This window comes from Phodopus roborovskii, unplaced genomic scaffold, assembly GCF_943737965.1.
Source record: "Phodopus roborovskii unplaced genomic scaffold, PHOROB, whole genome shotgun sequence".
Lineage (NCBI taxonomy): Eukaryota > Metazoa > Chordata > Mammalia > Rodentia > Cricetidae > Phodopus > Phodopus roborovskii.
In genome coordinates this window covers 8,622,917-8,639,624 of record NW_026126651.1, presented here as the reverse complement: position 1 = coordinate 8,639,624, position 16,708 = coordinate 8,622,917, and the positions used below count along the sequence as shown (strand labels likewise).

The 16,708-nt window shown below is 43.1% G+C and overlaps 1 protein-coding gene across 1 annotated transcript in view; it reads right to left on the bottom strand.

Annotated features, from left to right (window-relative positions):
- Positions 1 to 16,708, bottom strand: part of Herc2 (HECT and RLD domain containing E3 ubiquitin protein ligase 2) — a 147,309-nt gene that overhangs the window by 125,216 nt on the left and 5,385 nt on the right. Inside the window, exons 2-4 of the mRNA XM_051174266.1 lie at positions 10,279 to 10,393; positions 6,344 to 6,481; positions 2,772 to 2,991 (exon numbers count right to left, since the gene is read on the bottom strand). Coding sequence (XP_051030223.1) covers positions 2,772 to 2,991; positions 6,344 to 6,481; positions 10,279 to 10,393 — 473 coding nt within the window. The remainder of the gene's footprint in view (positions 1 to 2,771; positions 2,992 to 6,343; positions 6,482 to 10,278; positions 10,394 to 16,708) is intronic.

Below are 16,708 nucleotides of genomic sequence, written 5' to 3'. Positions count from 1 at the left end.
GAGGGTGTGAATAGTGCAGGAAGGCTGTGTGCACATCTGTGAGGGTGTGAATAGTGCAGGAAGGCTGTGTGCACATCTGTGAGGGTGTGAATAGTGCAGGGTGCTGTGTGCACATCTGTGAGGGTGTGAATAGTGCAGGAAGGCTGTGTGCACATCTGTGAGGGTGTGAATAGTGCAGGAAGGCTGTGTGCACATCTGTGAGGGTGTGAATAGTGCAGGAAGGCTGTGTGCACATCTGTGAGGGTGTGAATAGTGCAGGAAGGCTGTGTGCACATCTGTGAGGGTGTGAATAGTGCAGGGTGCTGTGTGCACATCTGTGAGGGTGTGAATAGTGCAGGAAGGCTGTGTGCACATCTGTGAGGGTGTGAATAGTGCAGGGGAGCTGTGTGCACATCTGTGAGGGTGTGAATAGTGCAGGAAGGCTGTGTGCACATCTGTGAGGGTGTGAATAGTGCAGGAAGGCTGTGTGCACATCTGTGAGGGTGTGAATAGTGCAGGAAGGCTGTGTGCACATCTGTGAGGGTGTGAATAGTGCAGGAAGGCTGTGTGCACATCTGTGAGGGTGTGAATAGTGCAGGGTGCTGTGTGCACATCTGTGAGGGTGTGAATAGTGCAGGAAGGCTGTGTACACATCTGTGAGGGTGTGAATAGTGCAGGAAGGCTGTGTGCACATCTGTGAGGGTGTGAATAGTGCAGGAAGGCTGTGTGCACATCTGTGAGGGTGTGAATAGTGCAGGAAGGCTGTGTGCACATCTGTGAGGGTGTGAATAGTGCAGGAAGGCTGTGTGCACATCTGTGAGGGTGTGAATAGTGCAGGGGAGCTGTGTGCACATCTGTGAGGGTGTGAATAGTGCAGGAAGGCTGTGTACACATCTGTGAGGGTGTGAATAGTGCAGGGTGGCTGTGTGCACATCTGTGAGGGTGTGAATAGTGCAGGAAGGCTGTGTGCACATCTGTGAGGGTGTGAATAGTGCAGGGTGCTGTGTGCACATCTGTGAGGGTGTGAATAGTGCAGGGGAGCTGTGTGCACATCTGTGAGGGTGTGAATAGTGCAGGGGAGCTGTGTGCACATCTGTGAGGGTGTGAATAGTGCAGGGTGCTGTGTGCACATCTGTGAGGGTGTGAATAGTGCAGGAAGGCTGTGTGCACATCTGTGAGGGTGTGAATAGTGCAGGAAGGCTGTGTGCACATCTGTGAGGGTGTGAATAGTGCAGGAAGGCTGTGTGCACATCTGTGAGGGTGTGAATAGTGCAGGAAGGCTGTGTGCACATCTGTGAGGGTGTGAATAGTGCAGGAAGGCTGTGTGCACATCTGTGAGGGTGTGAATAGTGCAGGAAGGCTGTGTGCACATGTGTGAGCAACTACAAAGGGAAAAGAGAGCTATTTTCTGCTTCCTGGGGAAGCACTGGATGCCAGGAACACAGGAATATATTTCTGAATGAGAAATTTAAGTAGTATTACACAGTAGACCCTATAAAGCTGAGTGCATATATTAAATCTGATTAGGAGAGTTTGGAAAACTATTACTAACATTTTCCCTTGAAGAAAACTGTTCCTGTGTAGACAGGGAAGCTTGACTGTCCTCAGTCAGAAGCTTAGCGTCCCCCCCCCCCGCCAAGAAAAGAACCTATAGTTTTTTGTTTTTTTTGTTTTTTGATTTTTGTTTTTTGAGACAGGGTTTGTCTGTGGCTTTCGAGCCTGGAACTAGCTCTTGTAAACCAGGCTGGTCTTGAACTCAAAGTGATCCTCCTGCCTCTGTCTCCCAAGTGCTGGGATTAAAGGATTGTGCCACCTCTGCCCGGCAAAAACCTATAGCTCTAAGCCAGTATAAGACCCAGTCTCACAGCCTGTTTCTTTATTGGGGTGTGTGTGTGTGTGTGTGTGTGTGTGTGTGTGTGTGTGTGTGTGTGTGTGAACACAAATAAGTAAATACAACCTACTATAAGTCAAAAAAGTTTTCTTTTTAATCTTAGGAATTCTTTCACTTAAAGAAAGATATTCCAATTAACTCACCAACGCTTAAGTCAACAGAGCATTCAAGACACTTTCTGTATCTAGGGTGATATCATCAACACACGAGTGTGCTGAAGTCTCTAGCATCAACCCCTCACATATACGGAGCTCTCAGACCGGGGACCATCACTGTGGGCTGTTGTCTATGTGGTCAGGAAATGAGAAACTGGGCCCCAGCTACTTTCAAATAGAAAGAAACCCCAGAGGACTCTCGGCACAGGTAACATGAAAAGTTACTCTACATATGACAACATGACTTCAACCAGATATAATCGGGAAGGGGAGGAGGAGAGAAGGGAGGTAAGAAGACAAGAGGAGACAGAGGAATGGGAAAAAGGAGTAGAGATGAGGGGAGGGGAGGGGAACACTTGTCTGAACATGCATGAGTTTCCTACACTCACTGCTGCATCCTCCACACAATTCCCATGAGCACTCTAGGGAGTAAAAGCCACTATCACAACAAAAGAAACAAGTTCCTAACTATATAAAATATGAGCTACCCTGGCACTCTGTTCTCAGGCGAACAAGAATTTTCACAGTTACACCGAGGGGAATTACATAAGCCTTAAACAGTCTAGTAGTTATTAGTTAATACCATGGGGGAAATTTGTTGATGCAGGTCTGGAAGCACCTCGAGTAGTAAAGAAAGTGCCTTAAACAAGAGAACTGGAGCTTACAGGAAGATGCAGAGCTTACAGGGAGATGCTGAGCTGAGTTTACAGGGAGATGTAGACAGGCTTCTTCCGGTTCAGCATTACCTTTTCTTCTCGGTGGGAGGCACTGAAATGCTGCTGCTTTTCCACCTGACTTTCACACTCTCCTGGAGAACGGTTCTGTTCAGGGCAATGAAATAGCGCTCTAGGATCAGCAGCCTCTGCCTCAACCTCAAGGCTGAGAGTGTGGTGGTGGCTGACTGGACGGCCAGGGCGTGCTGCTCTTTAACCAGCACAGAAAGACACTCCTTCAACTCACTCACACCTGAAACACAGGGCAAGCAAACACTCTGGTCAACATCTCGGGCATGGCTGGCAGCCATTAGACAATGGCGGCAGAAACACCTCGAGTATAGACTCCGCCCAAAGCATTCAGCACTGTGTACATCTTAGCTAGTAGTACTCTGTGTCCACATAGGAAACTCGGACATAGAGGGGTGAAGTAGCCCGACAGAGTATAACACAGGAAACCACTTCTGTGTAATCACCATGTTACAGTCACTAATGCTAAACTGAAGGACTGTAGAGCACGCGCTTAGCATGCAGAGGGCCCTGGGCTCAAGGCTTCCTCCCAAAGAAAGGAATAAACAAATCCTCAAAACTATCAAGTCAGCCAGGTGTAGGTGGCGCACGTCTTTGATCCCAGCACTCGGGAGGCAGAGGCAGGTGGATCTCTGTGAGTCTGAGTCCAGTCTGGTCTACAGAGCAAGTTCCAGGACAGGCTCCAAAGCCACAGAGAAACCCTGTCTCAGAAAAAAACAAAAAAACTATAAAGTCAAACTGCTCAGTAGCCCACATTCTAGGGGAAAAAAACCTCTAGCAGCTTTGCTATACAACTAAGGGCAAAATAAAAACTGTGTGTGTGTGTGTGTGTGTGTGTGTGTGTGTGTGTGTGTGTGTGTGCATGTGTTCATGGGCATGTGCTTCTGTGTAGGCAAGTGCACATGTGTGTGGAGGCCCAAGGACAACTTCAGGTGTCATTTTCATGTTCTATCTACCTGTTTTTTGAGATGGGGTTTTTACTGGAACATGCCCAGTACACCAGGCTGGCTGGCCAGTAAGCCCCAGGCCTGCCTGTCTCTGCCTCCTCAATGCTAAGATTGTGAGTGAGAGCTACCATACCCCATTTGTCTTACATGTATGCTGCAGATAGGTCTTCCCAAACCCAAGAACAGTGTTACCATAAAATTACTCTGTACGAATAACTAATGAAAAAAATACATTTATGGAACTATTATATTGGAAGATAAAGTAGTCGGTTATATAAGTGATTAAGCTATTCTCTCTAGCGTGTGTTTGAATTTTTTCACAAAAGTGTTTTTTTTAAGTAGCTATAAGACAATCACATGAATAAAGTAAGTTAAAAAAAAAAAATTCTAGCCTAGCAACAAGTTACCTAAGATTACAAAAATTGAAGCTACCTCTCAACAAGCCCCATGCTAGCACTGCTCATGTGTTTTATTCTGTCTTTACTACAACAGTCATCAGCCTTCCAGACCCAGACCCTAACCATCACAGAGCCACAACCAGCCTCCCCTACATGGAAGGGACCAGTCTTCTAGCCACCTGTCACCTGAGCATGCTTTCCACAGGCACTGTGGTAAGATGCCAAATCCACACACTGACAACTTACAACGGAAATGCCTAAGAACTGATTATCATGAGAAACAAAATGAGCAACACCCTCAATTCCACATCAGTATCAAGTAGAATGTCTTCCAGTTACGTAGCATCCCATACTTTTCAGGGCATACTTTTCCAGTCAGTCTGCAGGAGAAACAATAAAAGGCACCCAACCCTCACTATGCCATTACGCCGAGCATCCTCACAGAGACAAGGCGTTACAGACATGTCCCAGAGGAATTCCTTCTAGGAATCGGAAAAAGCTAGTAAAATGCTTTACACCTTCTGAAAAGTCAGTTTCCACCTTATATTTCTGATTTAAATTTTCATTGGCAACTATCTATTGTATATAGTGATGGGTTTCATAGATATTTTCACACATTATTCATATACTTTGGCTATATCCATCTCCACCTTCCCTCCTTTCCTCTCTCCCTCCCCATTATTCCTATTCTATTTTCACATCCTACACACATGATTTTATACATCTATACAAACTCTAGGAAGAGAAAACATACAACATTTATCTTCTTGAATCTTACTTAATTTGACATAATTTTATTCTTTTTTGTTGCTTGTTTTGAGACAGGGTCTCTCTATGTAGTTCTGTCCTGATTGATGGTCTTGGAACTCACTATGTAGATCAGGTTGTCCTTAAACTCTGAGATACACCTGCCTCTGCCTCCCAATTGCAGGGACTAAAGGCGTGTGTCATCACAATTTTATTCTTCTTCATGGCTGAATAAAACCTCTATCATATATACCACGCATATGTTCCTTATTGTTCAGACACCAAAGCAGATTCCACAGCTTGACTATTGTGAATATTACTGTAATAAACACTGATAGGCAAGTATTTGTGCTGTGTTGATTTTGAGTCCTTCATGTATATACCCAGCAGTCGTTTAGCTAGCTCACATGGTATGGCTATTTTTGTTTGTGGGGAAGGGGGAGACCTCTATACTGATTTCCTTAGTAGCTAAATTATAGTACCATCAACAGTCCATAAGGGTTCCTTTATTACCACATCCTCAGCAGCATTTGTCATGTTTTCTAATGATATGCATTCCGTCTGGGGGTAAGATGGAATTTCAGTGTTTTAATATACTTCTTTTCTGCCAGTTTGAACAGAAAACTCCTAAAAGTACATGTACCCTGAGTTTTAAAATTACATGCAGTAAAGCCTGAAGAACTAAAAGAGAAGTCCACAATTAACACTAAAGGCTTCAGTACTCCTAGTAAGAAAGAGAAGTAAAGAAAAGCAGTCAGACTTTGATTTATTTATCTCTTACCACACAAAGAGACAAAAAAAAAAAAAAAAATCAAATGCCTGAATGACACTAATATGTGCTAGACAAAAACACCAGTACAGTATATCCAGATATCCAGTCTGCTGGCCTTACAAAATCACTGAGCTGGGAACTAGTATTTACTACATCGGAAACTTAAATTGTACTTACACATCTATATCTGTGAGCACAAGAAAAAAAAGCAAGTGTAAATGTCAACACCAAACTGATATGAGCAATGAGTACTTAAAACAAAACTATAACTGTGGTAGACAGTCATGTGTTTATAATCTATGAATTTGCACAAGAAAATTCCATGTATTCTTTGTGAACTGAAACCTTTATGGTATATAAGAATATAGCTCAATGGCATACCATGGGTTTAGCTTATACAAATTTTTGAAACAAAACTGCATCAGATCTGCAGACGTGTGGTGGTTTGCAGAATGAAGATCAGACAAAGAGAACTGTCGTTGCCCGGAGGGCTGGGTAGTGTTTAATGGGTGTGGGTGTAGTAATTTTGTACCAGAGTATGAGTACATTTAGTGAACTGCACACTTAAAAAATGGTTACAATGGTTATATTTTATATCATATGTGTTTTACTGCTATATTTTATAACAGACATATTTTTCTGTGATACAGGTTTTAATTTAGAAAATGCCATTAACAAAAACTTGCTCCACTGCGTCAGAGCGCGTCCTACCTGGCTGCTTGCCCCACACCCAGCTCTCCAGGATTGATTTGGCTCTGTACACGGGTGCAGGGGCCTCTTCTTCCTCCTTCTTCTCTTTGTCATTAAGGTCTTCTTTCTTGGTTCCACTTTGAGTGTCCACACCATCATCTGCAGAATTAAAATTGCTTAAGTCCATGACTGTTGAAAATGTAACAGTCGTGTTGGGCATGGTGGCCCATAACCCCCCGCACACAAACTCAAGACCACACTGGGACACACAGTAAGTCCCGGGCCAGCCTGGGCTGCAGAGCTAGTTCCAGGGCAGGATCCAAAGCAATTCAAAGAAACCTTATCTCCAAAAACAAAAACAAAAACAAAATATTTTTCGATGGGTCTACTAGATTTCACAATGTCTTTAGTATTTATCTATTTAGACTTCACATTAATTGCTTTAATCCGTGACTCAAAATTGCTGGACAACCAAAGGAAGAATTAGAGAGACAACTCTAAAATCATTGTTTAGCTGTCCAATGTTCTCCTCTACTGCCAGCTGAGACCCACTGCTGTACAAGACTACTATCACTGAGATGGCTCAGAGGAAAGAAGCCTAGCAATCTGAGTTCAATCCCCCAAACCCACATAAAAGAGAAGCTGTCCTCTGATGTACACACACACAAAATACAATTCCGGAGCATTCAACAAAAAAGTCAAAAACTACCACCTCAAGCCACTGTAAAGCCTCAGACAGTAATAAGTGCTTACATGTAACCCTTTACATGGCTGCGGAGAGAAGATGGAAAGAATCTTAACCCTAAAATGTCAGCAAGTCCTGAGGATCACAAAAGGCTTTAATGAAAACAATCAAATTACACACACACACACACACACACATTCTATCTTATAGTATGTGTGCATGCTTGCGCACGGTGTGTATGTCTGTGTGTTTCACACCAACCAATTCTCTGTTAACACCAACTATGTGTCTAGCAAGTAGTAACCAGCTGGACTCAGAACAGAACAAGAGGCTAAGGGTTCTCTGCCCCTGCTTCAGATGCCAATTACAAGCAGTAGGTTCTGGGTCACGCACAATTTCTGTCTGTCCTGACTATGAGTAGAAGGCTCCCATGGCCCTCTCCTGCCTGATGGATGTGGTTTGGCCATACTGCAATCATCCTAAGTCATAAGCACCGTGGCTATTCCAGAGTAACCCTGTTATGTTTTGCCTGCTTCATTCACCAAAGCGAAATACACAAAGCCACAATAGTGGTGCATGGAGTTTCATAGCTAGACCCTGGCTCCCGGGCTCACCTAATTCTTTGATACGTCCTTAAGATAAGCACGCACATTCTACCCGTAAGGAAGTCTCTTTTCTCCAACCTTTAATGCATCACTCTTTTTGACCCAAACTGTGGGATCCAACAGATCTTGCTGCCACCAAGGACCATGCCTCTGTTAAGTCCCAATAAACTGTGCTCTCTATAACTCTAGGTCTGTCTGCCTCCCTTTCTTCCTGTTCATGTACCTTGGGGTCTCTCCTCAGATATTAGCAGTGGGTTTTTCTGAAACAAATGCCAAATGGCAAAAGGGAACAAACTAAATAAACAAAAGAACCTCACGTTCTACTTACATAAAGTACAAGTCACAAGCAACATAACACTACACTAATGTCTCAAGAACAGATGAGTGGACGAAGGTCTGGGAGGGCAAAGGAGCAATGCTGGACGTCCGAGTTTGGACAGTGATGAAAGCTGGCCACAGTATGGCGGTGGCTATAGGAATGCGCACATGTGCTACAATCTGCTGTACTAAAGATCATATTACTTACTTCATTTCTTCAGGATGGAAGATTTTTGACAGTTAAAAAGAAACAGACAAGAAGCATCTCCAAACACCACTCAGGTTTTACTCTCAGGAGCACAAATCAGAAGAGCACAAGAGCAGGATGAAGTCCCTCAAGGGCATGATGCGCCCGCCCTGTAATAATTAGCACCACCAGCTCACAGGGAAACTCCCTTCAGCCTATAAACTCTCCTTTGCATGACTACAGGAAGCAAAAAGTACACTAGATACAGAACACAAATTACCCAAGCATGCAACAAATTAAGAAATGTTGGGGAAAATATAGAGGTGTAGCTCAGTGGCAGAGCCACTGATAAGCATATTCCATCCCTAATAGTATATGTACATACACGTATGTACACACACATATGTACACACACACACACATGCACGCACGCGCACACATACCCTTGTTGCAGAGAAGAAGAAGACCAGGGACTAACACCCCAAGGCCCTAGGAAAACGTAAGGGAATATGAGCACAACTCCAGGTTGCTTGTCACCTCATCTGAGGAGCAGCTAACAACTAAGGACTTTAAGACATTCCTGTCCAGTTCAGAGGAAGATGCACGTACAAACCACCCAAAGCTGCCTTTGTTCAAACCACTGAGCCTAGGACTTCGACAGCTGCTAATGACTCAATAGAGAAGGACCCAAGAGGAGTAAATTGAGCAACTGCAAAGAAAACAAGATTACCAATCCAGCCAAATACAGTGGGGCTAAACTCAAAAAATGTTGTTCTGTTAACATTTTCTGTACATCAACCCCAACTTCTCCATACCCTAAATACTAACAGGCCTTATTAGTTAACACAAGGGTTGTAGGCTGACTATAGCACAGTCCAGAGTGTCTGCCTAGCATGCTCAAAACCCTAGGCTTGACACAAAGAAGTAAATTTTGCTTCGTATTTGTTCCTGTCGGCTTTGGGGCCGGCTGACCTGGGGCCCAGTGCAAGCAGAAGCAAGACCCTATCTCAAAAGTCAAGAGAGAGACAAAGAACAGACTCCTGTAGTTTCCTGTAGTTATTCTCTGGCCTCCCCATGCACACTTGCTTTCAAACAAAAACACACACTCCCTCCCTACACACACACTAACAAAGGAAAACTTTTTAGTTTAAAAAGAAAATTCTATACGCAGGAACTCAGGTGAGACACATCCATGGATGCTAACAGTGATTCGATAAACAAGCTGAGCCGAACAATGAGGGAATGAGTTTGCATCCATTCACTGTGCATACCTTTGTGTGGTATGGAAATTTACACATAAAGACAAGACAGAGATCACTCTTAAATAGTGATGTAACCAAAACCATGAGCTTTTCCTCATACACTTCCCAATCAACAGTACACCAAGTCATTCCACAAAGAGAAGAGCTATACATCTGAAAGCAGTAATGTGTCCATGCTGGAATGATCCTCAGCAGCGTTTCAGAGGCGTTTCAGATACGCGATCTGGAGTAGGTGCTGGTGTCCACATCCCTTTGCGGCCTAGGCACTGGCTTCAGTGACCAGGCACATCAAGAACAACAAATGAGTCCTGTAGAGTTTTGATCACTATAGGCTTCAACAGGGTTACGACCCCTGACAGAGGGTTGCAGGAGTAATTTGGATACAACCTCACAATAATCTATAGTTACCTACAGGAAGATCTGTTTCAAATTAAAGGAGAAGCTAGTCGTGACTCCCTACAAGCCACACACTAATTAACACAAACAAGAAATCTGGACAGCTTGAAACATTAACTAACATCTTAGACAGAAAGCACCACAGGGAGAGAACCAAGTCCCAAAGACCAAAGTGTAAGTGCTCCTTTCTTCTGGCATATTACAAAGTCTCTGTAAAAGGCAGTTTACACACAAACAAGTAAACATCATTTTTAAAGGGGAAAGAGGAGACAGCTCAGCGTGTAAAGGCACTACCACCAAACCAGACAACCTGAGTTAAATTCACAGGACTCACGTAACAAAGAGAACCAAATCCCAAGATGTCCCACGATGTACCTACACACACACACACACACACACATACACACACACACACACACACACACACCTTTTTAAATTTTTACTTTAAAATGCAATTATAGTAGGTATTTACAAATGAAAAAGTATGCATTAAAAGTTCTCACCTTTTCTAGAAGGGAGCTCTCGGTTTTGGGTTAACTCTGTCCCAGTATACACGATCTCTCCATCTTTAACCATTTCATTCCACAGACCACAGAGTCCATCTCTTGTGAATGCAAGCTGGCAAACACAAAAAAGATAAACTTACCCAGAGATCCACATAAATGGCTTTATTCAAATCATTTATATTTCTGAATTTTCCACAAGTACTCATCTACATTATTTCTACCCCTCTCCCCTCCAGCTCCTGCGCCTCTCTCAAACACGTGACCTCTTCTTCTGTAATTATGATTGTTATTATATATTACACATATCTACATAAAATATACACAACTTGCTGGGTTTTGCTCATGTGTCTAGGGCTGACCTTGGGAGTGGATAACCTATCAGGGGCTCATCACAAAATAAAACTGATTCAGCAGACACTGACTGCCTGTAGCTCTTGATCTAGGATGGGGCCTCATGAAATTTCCTGATCCACACTGGCATGTCAACTGATGTTGTCACTGTGCAGAGTCTTGTTTGGGTAACCATGCTGTTACATTGTTATAGGCATAGCATCCCTGTGTATCAAGAGGACAGGAATGTATCTCACAGGAGGTACCCTGGTCCTCTGGCTCTTACCATCTTTCCACCCCCTCTGCCATGAAGTCTCTTAAGCCTTAGGTAAGGGTGCTATGCTGTGTCAATTAAGGCTGAGCTCCCCTTATTTCTCTGTAGCCTGATCAGCTGTGAAAGTCTATAACTGCTTTGTCTACTACAGAGAGAAACTTCTTTGGTAAGGGGTGAGAACTACACTTATCTATAGATACAAGAATAGTATTTAGAACAGAGTTAGCAATCCTATCAATTTAGGAGTAGGCTCACCTCTAGGCTCTAAGACTTCTCCAGCCACAGGTAGCTGAATAGGTTTACAGTATCGCACTCCTAATGAGCTGGTTGTAAATTCCATTAGACAGCTGGTAGTTAACCCCAAAATATAAGTGCAAGTACTGCACCACTGGGGATATCTAAGTGGGTCAGTGGTAGCTGTGTTTGCAGGCTCCATGGCTGGATAGGGCTCGTGATTGCTTTTTTCCCTTGGAAGCTTACATAATACCTTCTGATACTATAAGAGCCAATCCTCATAGAGGAGGCTTTCAAGTCGGTTCCAGGTCAATTTCTCAAAGTTCTATGTCCAACGTGTACAGTGTCTTCAGCAACAGGGTCTTAAGGAATTATAAAAAGAGTGGAAAAATTCCTGGTCCCTCTTATTTTATTCAGTTACCCACTAATACAACCATGAACTATGTATTTGACTTAAGAAGAACAGTAACATGCTAGAGAACACACAGAAAACAGTAAGGTGGGGCCCGCTATGTGACTGCACTGTGCTGGCTTTCGTTAACAGATCACGCAGATCACGTCTCTGCGGTTCCGTTTGGTTTGTTCTTCATTTTTTTGAAACAGGCTCTTACTCAGCATCCTAGGCCAGCTTCCAACTTGAATCTGCCTTGTGGGATTACAGGAATGTGTCACAACGGCAGGTCTTGTACAAATCAACAGGTGGTTTTGTTTTTTGGTTTTTTTTTTTTTTTGTTGAGTTTTTTTGTTTGTTTGTTTGGTTTTGGTATTTTTTTTTCTGGTTTTTCAAGACAGGCCTTCTCTGTGTAGCCCTGGCTGTCCTTGAACTCACTCTGTAGACCACGTTGGTATCAAACTCACAAAGATCTGCCTGCCTCTGCGCCCCGGGTGCTGGGATTAAAGGAGTGCACCACAACCACCTGGCTAAATTCACAGATTCCTTATATTTTCACATACTATATGAAGTATTTTGATCATATCTACTCTATTATGCATAGTCATTTCAACTCATATACTTATCACTGCTCTGGTCCTTAAAAGTTCCCTTACTTTTATTAAAAAAAAAAAAAAAGTCTACGTACTACAGAAAACATACTTTGCCTTTCTGAATCATGAGCTTCGGCTCCACTCATTTTCTCAAAACTGACCTCAATCTCCTTACTGATTTGCAAACACTCCACTGTGCGTGTGCACACACACACACACACACACACACACACACACACACGTATAGGTCACACTTTCTCCACCTATTCCTCCACTGATGGACACCCACGCTCATTCCGTGTGGCCCGGCCACGGTGACTGTAAACAGTAAGCATGGAGTGCAGTAGGCATCTACCACTTGCAGGCTCCAATCCCTTCGGGTACATTCCCTGTCAACAGTACATAAGGATTCCTCCTCCCCACCACCCCCATCACCAAAGGCCCTGTCCTGATGACAGTCATCCTGAAGAGGGTGGCATGTACGCTCAGGGTAGTTTTGATTGGTATTTGCTCATAGCTAAAAATAGTGACCACTTTTCTCGAGAATTTATTCCTAATTTTTCATATGAAAGTGTTCTGGTTATTGACATAAGCATGACTAGATTGTTAGTGCTTGGAATGTTTAACTTTTTAAGGTTTTTATATATTCTAAATACTAAAACCCTGTCAGATGCATAACTGGTAAAAATTACCTCACATTCCACAGATTACTCTGATGATTATCTCCTTCATTATGAAGCAACTCTTATATTCATGCAATACCATCTGTCAATTTATTATTTTCTGTGCTACTGAATTACCATTTTTTCAATTAACTAATCTTATTTTTATTTTATGCACATTGGTAATTTGCCTGCGTGTATGACTGTGTGAGGGTGTCAGATCCCCTGGAACTGGAGTTACAGACAGTTGTGAACTGCCATGTGGGTGCTGGGAATTGAACCTGAGTTTTTTGGAAGAACAGCCAGTTTTCTTAACCACTGAGCCATCTCTCCAACCCCATTGTTTTTAAAAATAATCTCTATATGCCAGGGGATGGTGGCATTTGTCTTTAATCCCAGCACTTGGGAAGCAGAGGCGGGCGGATCTCTCTGAGTTCAAGGCCAGCCTGGTCGACAGTATGAGTTCCAGGACAGGCTCCAAAGATACAGAGAAACCCTGTCTCAAAAAACAAACAAACAAAAAACCCTCTAGGTCTGTGTTTTTAAGTTATTTCCATACATTTTCCACTAGTAGTTTCAAAGTTTCTGGCGTTACAATAAGGCCTTTGGCCCATTTCATTGATTTTCATACAGGATCAAAGGTAGAGAAAAAGTTTCTGTCTTCTCCCTGTGGATACACAGCCTTCCCACACCACAGGTCAAACGGAGTTTCTTTCCTCTAATGTATGTTTTCAGCTTCTTTCTAGAAAATCAGACAACTCTAGCTATGTGTCTACTTATGTGATTCCTATGCTGAATTCTAACTGTCTGGCTTTGTGGCATTATCATAGTGTTTTTCTTATTATCACTGTAGAAGACTTCGAATTAAACATTGGTACTTCTAGAATTGCTCTTTTTCCCTCAAGACTGCTTTGGGTATTCTCGACACTAAATTTAATGTAACATGCAAAAGGGGGTAGGGACATACATATAATTTGAAAAGATAAACCAAGAATAAGTAATGGTGATTATGTATGAGGAGACACTGACAGAACATGGAGGAAACAGGGAATAAAAAAGGAAATATGTGAGTATTCCTTTATGTGTAAAACATAAATTGTTTCCATCCTCAAAAGCTCAAGTTCTGGGGCTAGAGAACGGGTTCAGCACTAGGAACACTGGCTGCTCTTCCAGAGGATCCAGGTTGGATTCCCAGCACCCACATGGTGGCTCACAGGCATGCACTGATACACGTACACACGCAGACAAAGCACCCATACACATAAACATGTTTAATTCAAGTACACTTTAAAAAGCAGGCCTATAACTGGAAACAAGCAAAATAAGCCAGGTTTATTTTTTTAAAGCAATGCTTTTGAGCTGAACAAAAAAAAACAACATACATGCTAACATGGATGGGAAAAGCCCACAAGGCCTCAAGCCTATACAAAGATCTACAGGCTGAGAGTGGGAGCCATAACCTTCCCCAGGGCAGAGCACACCAACTGCTTATCCAGTAACAGATGCTCAGCCCTGGACACACACACACACACACACACATGCACACACATGCACACACACACACATGCACACACATGCACACACGCATGCACTCACGCATACACACACATACACACGCAACACACACATATACATACACGCACACACACACACATATACACAGACACACACATACACACACATATACACACACATACATACACACACATGCACACATACATACTCGCACGCACACATATACACAAACACACATACATGCACACACATATACACATACACACATGCGCGCACACACTCACAACACATACACACACATATACACATACACACACATACACACACGCACACATGCATGCGCACACACTTCTACTGTCTTGCTCCTTGGCAGGCACCATCCACCATCTACAGTCAACCGTTTCTTTAAAACATTAAGAACAAAAGGAAGTTAAGTATACCCCTCATTACTGAATTCTTCACTTTTTTTTAATTTGTACAGGCATGAGATAACATAAGTTTAAGGCTACCTCATATGTGCTGGAGCAGAAGAGGCAGAAGAGGCCACAGGACCCCCTAGATCTGGAATTTCAGACAGTTTTGAGCCAGTAGGTGGGTGCAGGGAACCAAACACAGGTCCTCTGTAAGAGCAGAGGGTGTTTTAACTGCAAAGCCATCTCTCCAGTCCTGAATTATTCAACACTTTTTCTCCACAGTTCTTCCCGCCTAATCTAGGCAAGTGAATGTTCAGATCTCACTTTTATAAAACCATTATAAAAGGGGATAAAACGGTCCCCAAAATTCTGGTCCTCTAGGGTACACATTCAACTTGTGTTCTCTTACGACAAACTACAGACAGACCTATAAATAAGATTGTGTGTCACACCACTTAGCTAGGTGTTACATTTTCTATGAAAAATGTAAATTGATGTCAAACGTGTTAAGGCTGCAAGGTTAGCTTCCATGAGCCCCCAGCTCAGGCAGAGGAAGGCCTGTAGTAATGCAGCCGTCTGTGAGTCATCCACGGTCTATAAACCCAGCGTTCCCCAGGCTGGACTTTGGTAGGAAAGTTACTTTGGTCTGTCATCAGTCCCCTATGTGTGATAAAGAGATGTCTGTTGGCATCTCCCCAAGAAGAGCAAGGGACAGAAGCCGCATACATGGCAAGTAATCTCTTCTCGGAAGGCGCAGACTGACATCTTGAGGAACACACCGTGAACTGATGACCAACAGATACATGAAGCATGGGCTCAAGCATGTTAACCCAACTGCAACAGTGCAAGCATCCACCAACCCAGCATCACGAGTCTTAACAAGGGCACTACCTCAGTGGTTAAGACGAATTAAGAATAGAGGCTATATGGACCAACCTAACTAAGTAAGCGTTAAGACAGAGCTCTGAAAGCAAACTGATCAGGCAATTTACATGAGTGCCAAAGCAAACTCGTTTTCATACACACATACAGAGTACATTATTCGTATCTTCATACTCTCCAACCTTTGTTTATCTCTTTTAAAAAAATTAACTAAACTAAAACTAACCCTACAGCCAGGTACTGTAATGCATGCCTATTCTCTCAGGAATTCAGAAGGCTAGCATAATAGTATATTTATAACGGTCAACATCTAGTCACATTTTAGCAAACATACATCAAGCTACAGCTAGAGTAACCGATGAACACAAACGACAAAGTCATGCAAGAGTCTGGTATCAGTGATTGACTCGGCAGCAAGAAAAGCAATTAAAATCCCATAAAAAGAACACAAATGGAGTCCTGGCCTTGATATTTTGTTTTGTTTTGTATTTTTGCTAGCAAACCTGATTAGATATAGGATCCAACCCTTTACAATTCAACGGTTCACAGTCAACAATGACTGGCTAACTCTTCTATATTTTTCTAGTACTGCTCACATTATATATCACATGACCTCTGCTTAACTGTCAAATCCAGCTGGGAGGGAGGGAAGGAAGGAAGGAGGGAAGCAAGCCAGAGAAAACAAGCCAAAACACAGAATTAATCCATCCCCGGCCTCTGCTTCAGTCCCTGCCTCCAGGCTCGTCCTAACTAACCCAGATGATGGACTACAAACTGTAATCCTGTCCTCCCCAAGCTGATTTTGGTCATGCTGTCTTATTACAACAATAGAAACCCTAACTAAGACAAAAATTAGGGGCTGGAGAGATGGCTCAGCAGTTAAGAGCACTGGCTGCTCTTCCAGAGGATCTGGGTTCAATCCCAGCGCCCATATGGCAGCTCATAACTGTCAGTAATTCCAGCTCCAGGGCATCCAACCCTCTCACAGACATACACGTGAACAAAACACCCACAGAATAAGGAAATAAATAAACACTAAGTTAAAACCAAGGGAGGACAGAAACTGGTACAAGTGAGGCGCTGTAATGACAGACCCAACTCTGTGTCTTGTGAAGCATCGTGGTAGCATCTTG